General features: G+C 37.2%; 3 protein-coding genes across 3 annotated transcripts; all 3 read right to left on the bottom strand.

The window, feature by feature from the left end:
• Positions 1-1840: 1840 nt before the first annotated feature.
• LOC128282616 (1-phosphatidylinositol-3-phosphate 5-kinase FAB1A-like) lies at positions 1841-4117 on the bottom strand. The gene is made up of 2 exons (XM_053020750.1): positions 2804-4117; positions 1841-2126 (listed from the first exon to the last, which is right to left on the bottom strand). The coding sequence occupies exons 1-2, from the start codon at positions 3530-3532 to the stop codon at positions 2079-2081; spliced, it is 777 nt and encodes a 258-aa protein (XP_052876710.1). The 5' UTR covers positions 3533-4117; the 3' UTR covers positions 1841-2078.
• LOC108488669 (disease resistance protein TAO1-like) lies at positions 3564-6050 on the bottom strand. The gene is made up of 4 exons (XM_053020314.1): positions 4426-6050; positions 4132-4250; positions 3628-3986; positions 3564-3581 (listed from the first exon to the last, which is right to left on the bottom strand). The coding sequence occupies exons 1-4, from the start codon at positions 6048-6050 to the stop codon at positions 3564-3566; spliced, it is 2121 nt and encodes a 706-aa protein (XP_052876274.1).
• On the bottom strand, positions 5906-8790 carry LOC108487878 (putative disease resistance RPP13-like protein 1). The gene has a single exon (XM_053020748.1). It carries the CDS (start codon positions 8598-8600, stop codon positions 6228-6230), a length of 2373 nt encoding a protein of 790 aa, XP_052876708.1. The 5' UTR covers positions 8601-8790; the 3' UTR covers positions 5906-6227.
• Positions 8791-9865: the final 1075 nt, after the last annotated feature.

Below are 9865 nucleotides of genomic sequence, written 5' to 3'. Positions count from 1 at the left end.
TACTTCCCAGTGACATAACTCAATTTTCCTTTTCTTGTCACTTTATTTCTTTATTTTACTATATTAAGAGTAATATCTTATTGTAAAAATTTTCAGGGTGTTACAGGGATTTCTACGGATCAAGGCACAAGTGAATAAATCGTTTCAATCAGATTCAGAATAATAGGTGAAGTCTAGGTGGATTCTTTCCTGGGTATTGTCTTCCTCATTGGTTTAATTCGATTATTTTCCTAATTCATTCTCTGTCGCTTTCTTAGTAATTAGTTTAGTTAATTTTAGATTAAAAACAATCATCCCATTTTATCGGCTAAGTAATAGAAAAACAGTAATTACTAGTACTTTTAGTCCTCGTGGACACGATATTCCCGACTCACCATAGTTATACTATTATTTGATAGGTGCGCTTGCCTTTGTCGTAATTTTAGTTTGTTTAGTGACTCATCAGCGCAACCTGAGATCGGATTGCTAACAGATTGCTTGGAAAGTAACTGTTTCATCACTGGAATAACTGGCCATGGTCTAATGTTGAGTTTCCTCTTACCTCTCTAGGATTTTTTTCGGCATGATATTAACCTAGTGCAGAGAACATGAATGTTGGAGCTTGATGACTGCAATGTTCATTTTTTTTTTGGTATTCTACATGTCCGTTTTACGAACCATATTTGGAGATTGTGGTTGTGTCTCTCAATAATGTCATCTCCAAAATTCGAACTCGTGTCTCCCTTTAAGAATATAAGTTGTCTTACTAGTACACTCAACACTATTTAGTTTACAACATCCATTTTTAATGCAGTTAAATATTAGGATTACGAGCCCCATCTATGATGCCGAGTTAGGACAGCAGACTAGAGCATCAGCGGAGATGACCTCACGTATTCAAACCTAATTGGAGTTCGGAAATATAGATGGTTCAGATATGGCAAAAACAATCTGTTGACCCTTCGTTTGTCTATTTTTAAATCAAATTGCTCTCTGCTGGTTACGCTGCAAGTTACTTAATACTTTAATAGGACATCCCTTAGTCTAATAGCCATAACCAAGTATGCTTGACTAAAAGATATTTAAGAAAATGATTAAATTTAGATTAAATTTGTACTTTAAAGAAAAAGATGTAATTGTGGATCTATTATATATGTACACAATTTTCACATAGATTTAAAAAAAATTAAAGGATAAAAGTCGCAGTAAATTCAATACTTTAGCTATCTTCAACTGATTAAAAAATGAGAGTCGAGAATTTCCAACAACAGAGATCGACTTTGAAGCTGTAACTACTGGTAACAAATTTTGACCATGCAAAACTAACATATACAAGTCTTGTAGTGATGTAGTCACTGTCATAAGTGTCTGCAAACAAAAATTCAAAGTGCAAATAGCTATGAAAGATTAAAATTGAAATAGAGACATGATATGAAAGACGAAAAGTTTTTGGTACAATAACTGGCCTTCGTACGATGTTGTGTTTCCTCTTTACCTCTCTAGGCTTCACTGCAGCATGATCTTAACGTAGTGAGGATAACATGAAAGCTGGAGCTCGATGACTGCAGCCCCCATGTTTTTAACAAATTACCAGCAGAATCTATGAGGTCGAGTTAGGATAGCAGAGTAGATGGCCTCAAGTATTCAAACCTAGTTGGAGTTCAGAAAAATAGATGGTTTTGATATGGCAAAAACAATCTCCTTTGATAACCCATTACCTTTCAAACAACCGAAGACATGCAAGCATAACTGCAACTCTTTTTTGGTAATTATGACAGCACAAATAGCTTTAAATATTCTCCGAGAAAACACAGAAGCCTCCAAGAATAATCACAAAGCATCAATCACACGAGACGCAAAATTTTTACGTGGAAAACCCCTTTAAATCAAAGGGTAAAAACCACGAGAATCCACTAAAAAACTTCACTGTAATATAAAAGTGTGGCTACATGATTACAATAAATACATAACTCTACCTTAGCTATCATCAAGAAGTGATTATTCCAAAACATAATAGAGAAAGTTCAAGAAATTCCAACAATAGAGACAGACTTTGAAGCCGAAGATCCACAAGCTACAGATATTGGTAACAAATCCGATCATGCAAAACTAACAAACACGATTCTTGTAGTCACTGTCATAAGTATCTGCAAACAAAGATTCAAAGTGTAAATAGCTATACAATATTAGAGGCATGGTATGAAAGACAAAATTTTTTGGTACAAAAGACAAAATTTTTTGGTACAATGGAAAGGTACCCATGTAAAGATCGTCCAAGCAAAAGCCTACGAAATTAGGAGTTGAATCAGCTCAACTCTTTCGCTTGAGAAAAGGTCTGCATTTCCCCAAGCAAAATCCATACATAGATTCAATGTGTCCGTATTTCCAATAGCAGGGATTAATGAATAAAACAAAATTTTGTTGTTTTTTTTTTTTTTTGGTACATACAAAAATGTATTGTTTAGATTAAAACCATCTGGTGCTTCACTTGACTTAGCTATGCAGAAATCATTACAAAAATTAATTATTCTATATTTGAGTGAATATTGAAATAATTCGTATTTTAAAATAATAATATTCCTGAAGGGACTATATATTTTGTTTTTCTAGTTATAAAATAAGACACAATAATTATAAATGTTAGAATTAAGTGACCCAAATTCTTATTTAAATAAAATACGATGGAAAATTTTTTTTTTTTTTTGACGTGAAGAGAATATATAAATATAATCAGAGTAAAACAAATAAATAATAACCCTTATTTTCATGCAAAAGTTTTGACAAATAGGAAATGGATGTGCGTGTGTATACTGAAAGGACTTACAGTATACCCCAGAGGCTTAGGGCAACCCTCAAAAAACATTAGAGTCTTCGTCAATTTCTTCCCTCCTTGCCCAGCACTTCCATGCTCCTCAAGAAATTTCTCCACATGGAACACATCACAATACCCTAGCTTCGGTGATGTAAGACGATCAATGGAAGGAACTATTTGAGCACCAGTGCAGCGGGCTATACGCTCTAAAAGTGGCCTCTTAATATTGAGAACAAGTGATATGCCTTTGTCAAGAAGATACTCTTGGGCATATCTGGACACGGATTTCTCCACCAAAAGAACCTTAGGATGATGTGCATCAATTTTAGCAACTGCCATCTTAAGATGGTCCATTTCCTGCTGCAACAACGTATCAAAACTTGACAAGTGGTTAGAAATGCGCTGATATTCCAAAGCTCCTCCAAGGATTAGAAAACGAGGTTTATCTATTTTTGATGTCATTCGTCGATGAGCCACATTTTTCTTACAAACAACTCCTTTTACCACAGCACTTTCACTGCGATGCCCAGAAGCTATGCATTTAACTTTCACATATCCTCCAGGATCCATTCCACCTCCCTTGCTTGTATCTGGCTTCAAAAGTGTTGCAGCTTCCCAAGACAAAGAAATTATTATATCCAACCAACTTTGTGCACCGTCCTCATTATCCACAAAGAGGTTTTCAACCTGCAAAATCTGAGCTACCAAAGCTCTAAAATGCCCTTCCACCACATTTTTCATGGCCTGCCTCTGCTCCTCAGTGGACTTATCCCTACTTCGGTAGTCCCCACTGCCAAAGCTATTTGAAGAGCGCAAATATCCCCACTCCCTGTAGCACCCTCATCATCATCATCGAATAGAGCAGCTTCTCTCTCATCCTCTTCATCCTCAGGTTCTGGAGGGAGCCACAGTAGCATATCATTCTCAAAATCCACAGGCTTGGCATTTGTACCATCCACTTCATAATCAAGAGCTTCACCCTGCTCGGCATTCTCTTGCCCATTTATTTCTTCAAATTTCTTAATCCCATCCACAATTTGTTTATTGGAATTCTCAGCTAAAGGTGAGCCACTCAAAGATTTTGCATAAAGGTTCTCCCCATTAGGTTGAAGTTTAACTGATCCATAAGCACAGTCAATTTCATCAATATTGATAGCACCAAAATACTCTTTGGAATGACAATCTTGCCTTGATTCTGAATCCAAGCGATATGTCATCATCACTCCAGGACCCAACAGTTAAGAAAGCATTAGGTTTTGATCAGTAGCTCAAAATCATAAATAAAAAGCACAAGAACCTGAGATTATGTATTCAGTCAATGCATGCTAGTGATCTGTTACCACAAAAGCCAAAATGGTTTGAAGAAGAATCTACAATGGCTGAACTTGGATTTGTGCTCGTTGCAAATGTCTCATTGTTTTGTTCAGCAGATCCATTCATCTGAGCAGATCCACAAGGGCTAACAACGGAATTAAAATTCACACAGTGGTAAGGTCCAGTTGAATAAGAACTAGACTTCTTTTATTTTATTTTCCATCGTATTTTATTTAAATAAGAATTTGGGTCACTTAATTCTAACAATAAAAATGTTAATAAATAAAATAAAATTTGTTAATTATCCCAATTTGACATACCTGCAAATTTGATTCATTATTTGTTGTTTCTCCATTCCTGACACAATAATTGTAACACAAGGTATGTGGGTAATTTTGGACCACTCAGGTCCATTATCCCTTTTGCACCGTTCTCCCATCATTGGACACCCCACGATCTTTAGCTCCAAAAGCGAAGAAAGCATGTTGTTTCTCGGAAGAGTCTTGAGGTTTGGGCAAAATCCGATAGTCAAGTGTTGGAGAGAAGTGAGGTTCCGAAAGCCATTGGAGGATATACTCTCCAGTTTTGGGAAATCCGAGATGCGGAGATGGGTGAGAGAGGAGGGCAGTGTGACTTCTATCTCATCTTGAGGAAATGATACTGCATCCGGACACCCATTTGATATGGAGAGAGATTTAAGACAAGTGAGTGTATGCAAATCCCTCTCAAGTATTGCCTTCCAGATATCGGGTCCAGCAATTGAAAGCGATGTGAGATTGGTAGGAATCCCCCCTTCCAGAATGGATGTCACATTTGGACAATTCCATATTGCTAATTCTTTTAGAGCGTTGAGACTCTGCATATTCCCAGGAAAAGCTTGGAGACTTCTACAAGAGCTGAAGCGGAGCACTTCAAGGTTTGTGGTGGGCAAACCACTCTCTGCTAAGGAAATCAAATTTGAACAGCTACCTATGCGTATGCAGTTGCAATGCTTGAGCTTGTTCAATCCTTGAGGTAACCTTTGAAGCATATCACATCCTTCGATATCAATAGATTCAAGAGAAGAGTTATCTTGAATTTCTTGGGATATGGACTCTAGCTTTGGACACTCACTTATTTGAAGTTCTTTCAGTGTAGAGGGCAACTCACTTCTATTTATTCTCTTTAGAGATTCACAACTGTCAATATTCAACTTCTGAAGAACACATGCATTGTTGGAGTCAACATCCTCTCTTTCATCCAACAACAAACATTGCAACTTTTTACAACCTTCAATCTCTAGCACTTTCAGATTTGAAGGCAAATTGCTCCTTGCAAGATAAATCAATTTTGGGCAATCGAAAAGCACTAATGTCATAAGTAATGTGAGGGAGTGCAAGGTTGTCGATAGTTTTTCTAGCCTTCCACAATTACTTATTCTCATTCTTACAATGCTAGAAGGAATCTTCAATTGCATCAATTCTTCTCTTTCCTCATATGTTCCTATGGATACAAGTTGCGGACAATCGGAAATTCTCAAATATTGGGGGGACATAGACTGAGTTAGCAATCCCCAATTGTTCTCTCGAGAAGACCACAACTCCTCACAATCAACAATCTCAAACAATTCCACTTTGATTGATCTTAACCTCAAGCATTCTGCTGCACAACTAAACTTGGAAATCCCTCGAAACGAGATTCTTTTTGTGGAGCTATAATCTGCAAAACCTTTATAAATTACATCGTGGCAACCCCAAATTTCTAATTCTGAAAGCAATGGAAAGTTTTGAACAGAAATTATCAACTTCTTGCAGCTACGAATTGCAAGTTTCTTCAAAGAAGGAAGGTCTTCCGGCATACTCCCTAACAATAAGGGACAATTTTGAATCAAGAGTTCACGAAGTTTAGGGAATTTCCTAGCTTCCTCATCAACTTCACACAAGTTCCACTGCTCCCAATTAAGCATGTCCACAAACTCTAAAATCTCCAATGAAGAAAATGTGTTGGTCGTATTCTCTCCAAAGAACTCAACTCCCACAGTCCTGACAGTGCGCAATCCTTTAATACGTACCTTTTTCAACACTGGCAATTTCCCAATTGATGGCAATGACAATAAATTTATACAATCATCAAGGCATAAAGATTATAAACAATTGAAGGATGAATCTCCCACCCAATTTGCCAACATTTCACCACAATAGAACTTAATGCTGAGCTCCATGAGCTTCTTAGAAGGTTGAAGTCCATCCAACACCCTTTTCTCGACTTCTTCTCTTCTATTCTCAAAGTCTTTGCTCCACTGCAATTTTAAATTCCCAATTCTCGACTTATTAGATAATCTAGCCATCCGTGCATCTCGAGGCTCAGCTATATTCTGTAATCCTGAAATACAAAGTTCACCCCTGAGATTTGACAAATTCATTAGCTCCCTTATTTTATGTCCCTTCTCTTTACCCAAAACAAAAATGGAAAGTTTTTGAAGATTAGTCAGCATGCTAAAATTGCTTGCCATGCTTTCTAATTTATTTGCACCAGTGATATCAAGATAGCATAGGTTGACCAACTTTTCCATCTCTGACGGTAACTTCTCAAGGTTATAACACCCCTTTAATAAAAAGGTTTCTAAATTGTGAAGGGTACTAAGTGATTCAGGCAAGCATTTAATAACTCGATTCTGAGAGAAATTTAGGTACCTTAAGAGTTTCAAATCTCCCACAAAATTTGGCAACATGATGATTTGGTACCCTTCCAAAGAAAGTGCCCTTAAGCATCGCAAGTTTGGCAACAAATTCGTTAGGACATGATTGGTTAAGTGATAAGTTGGACAGCCCGAAGACAACCTTAATGGAAGAAAGGTTCGTAAATGTTGCGCTTCATAAATGCCTTCAAATTTTTTGATGCCATCAAAGTCCTCAGCCATGTAAGATAAATGGCGAGCATGCTTCGAAATTTGTTGACTACCTTCTATTTTAAAACATACTTCTCCAGCAACTGATTGAACCAAATCATTAATGACGTCATGCATAACAAATCTTGAATTATTGTTTACGGACACTTGAAAAAGGGATCTTGACACTAGGTCATCGAAATACTTGTGACCCAAATCATGGATGCACTGTTTATCTCGTGCTTCTTGTAGAAACCCTTGTGCCCTCCATAACAAGATTATTTCTTCCTTCTCAAACTCATAGTCCTTAGGAATAACGGCACAATACATAAAGCATCGTTTCAAATGTAGAGGAAGATGATGGTAGCTTAGATGTAGAACTGGGACTATACTTGATTGATCTTTAGATAACTTCCATATCTCACTCTCTAATATATCTTCCCAAGCATGAAGGTCTACATTAGTGCGCAATAAGCCACCAAGGGTTTTAGCAGCTAAAGGCAAACCGTTGCATTTTCTCACTATCTTCTCAGCAACTTCCTTTAGGCTTGGATGTCCTTCAAAGTCCCTTGCTCCCATTGCATGTTGAGCAAATACAGACAAACAGTCATCATCTGACAAAAGCTCTAAAGAATGAGCATGCGAGGCACCCATTGTTGATGAAACACCGTGGTTTCTTGTTGTCACAATAATTTTGCTTCCTTGAGTCCTCGTTTTGAAAGGAGCTTGTAAGATAGTCCAGTTATGATAATTCTCATTCCAGACATCATCTAAGACAATTAAGAATTTTTTCCCTGACAACTCCCTCTGTAACTTTTCTTGAACTCTATTCGGATCATTATCATTGCAGGGCTTGGAAGTGATTGATTGCAAGACGTATTTTGTTATTCTGAAAACATCAAAATCGTCAGAAACACAAGCCCATGCTTTGAGGTGAAAATGATGCTGAATGGAAGCATCGTTGTAAACAAGCTGGGCAAGGGTTGTCTTACCAATCCCACCCATCCCAACGATGGGAATCACAAAATTTCTTTCGTCATCACTCTTCAAGAGCAAATCAAGAATTGTCTGTTTGTCTTTGTCTCTTCCATACACATGATTTTCAATCTCCAAAGAAGTAGGCTGCGGTCTTTCTTCTAGTCTTGTGGGTCTTTCGAAATCAGTCATTCTTAACTCTAACTTGTTTCTCTGAGGTTCCAAATCTTTCAATTTGGCAGTAAGATCCCTTATCTTGGACATTATATCTCTGTTAAACTGAACATCATTGAATGAATAAGGAATATTGAGTCTGGATCTCTTACTTGAGCTGCCTCGACGTTCCATCATCAGATTGCGCCTGCCAATTTCGGTTGCAAACTCGTCCAAAACATCCTCCACATCGAATGCCAAATTTTGGAGGTCGATCAACCAGTCTTTCACCTGCTGCTCTTTCAGCTGTCTCTCTTCAGCATCATCAAGCACCCTACGGATCTGCTTCAGTTCCTTCTCCAAGTTGTGGATCTCCTCATGAACCTTTTTTTCAGTAGCGAATTGCAGGAGGTCGGATGAGGCCAGCTTGTCAAGGGAAAAGTCAATGAGCTTGGAGATAACAACTTCTCCTATAGCGGACAAGGCTTCAAGAAAAGCCATGGTTGCGTTGTTGGAAGAAATAAAGAGTAGAGAGAGGTTCAGAAAAGAGTGTTGAGCTAAGGTAGATGGAAGTGGATGGAGTTTGGTAAAGATAAATTGTTTGATTGTAGATACTGAAAAACACAATAATTTCTAAAGAAAATGGCAGCCCTTTTCGTTGTAATTTCTACCCTTGACAATGGGAAACAGGCAGGGAGGGTTGGAGGTAATGTTAAATGAGACGTTTATAATTAATAATTGCCGCCCACAAAATAAGATAATTATTTACTTCTCACAAGAGACGATGGTAGTTGTCAAATAGACATTTATAATTCAAAATGAATTCATGTGCCTCGACTTTTTTATGGTTTAGATAATAATCCTGCTTTGGAACACCCAATTGAATTCATATGCCTTGACTCTAAAGAAAATGGCAGCCCTTTTCGTTGTAATTTCTACCCTTGACAGTGGGAAACAGGCAGGGAAGGTTGGAGGTAATGTTAAATGAGACGTTTATAATTAATAATTGCCTCCCACAAAGTAAGATAATTATTTACTTCTCACAAGAGACGATGGTAGTTGCCAAATAGACATTTATAATTCAAATTCAATTCATGTACCTTGGACTTTTTTATGGTTTAGACAATAATCCTGCTTTGGAACACCCAATTGAATTCATATGCCTTGACTTGAAAGAGCCTGCTGTATGCAAGTATTGCTGTACGCTACGTTCAAGAGCACCTTCACTAGAAACTACTTGTTATGTTCTTCTCAAGCTGTCGGGACAACTGTTATTTTGCTGTACCCATGGGGCACTTTTCTCTGTTTCAGCTTGTTGGTAACAAATTTGATGAACCCCTTGTAGTGTGATGTTTTTTTTCTTCTTTTTCACATAATAAAGTGTTTGAAGTTCTCATTTGATAAGATATTTCGAAAGTAAATTTGAGCACTTATGGTCTAATCTTCCATTTGCATAATTGAGTTAATATCATCTATTTCCGGACTTGATTTATTTTCTTAATTGTGAGATTGAGGAGATATGAACCCCTTTGCACATTTTCATGTGAAGACTATGCCTATATTGTTCATTTGACAAGTGCAAGTGAGTGCATGCATGCTTGAGATTTTGGAAACTTACTTTCATGTCAAGTTATACTGATAATGTTTTTAAAAAGGTTAAATCGTACATAAAAGAAATGAAAACGATAAAAAAAAAAGAGTTTCCTCCCATCCAGAATACTACACCACGCTCTTTTTAGTTCTTTGGTAGAAATTGATAGCCATCG

This window comes from Gossypium arboreum, chromosome 10 (assembly GCF_025698485.1).
Source record: "Gossypium arboreum isolate Shixiya-1 chromosome 10, ASM2569848v2, whole genome shotgun sequence".
Lineage (NCBI taxonomy): Eukaryota > Viridiplantae > Streptophyta > Magnoliopsida > Malvales > Malvaceae > Gossypium > Gossypium arboreum.
Note: the sequence above shows the minus strand (reverse complement) of the source record. Positions and strands in the feature narration are given on the sequence as shown.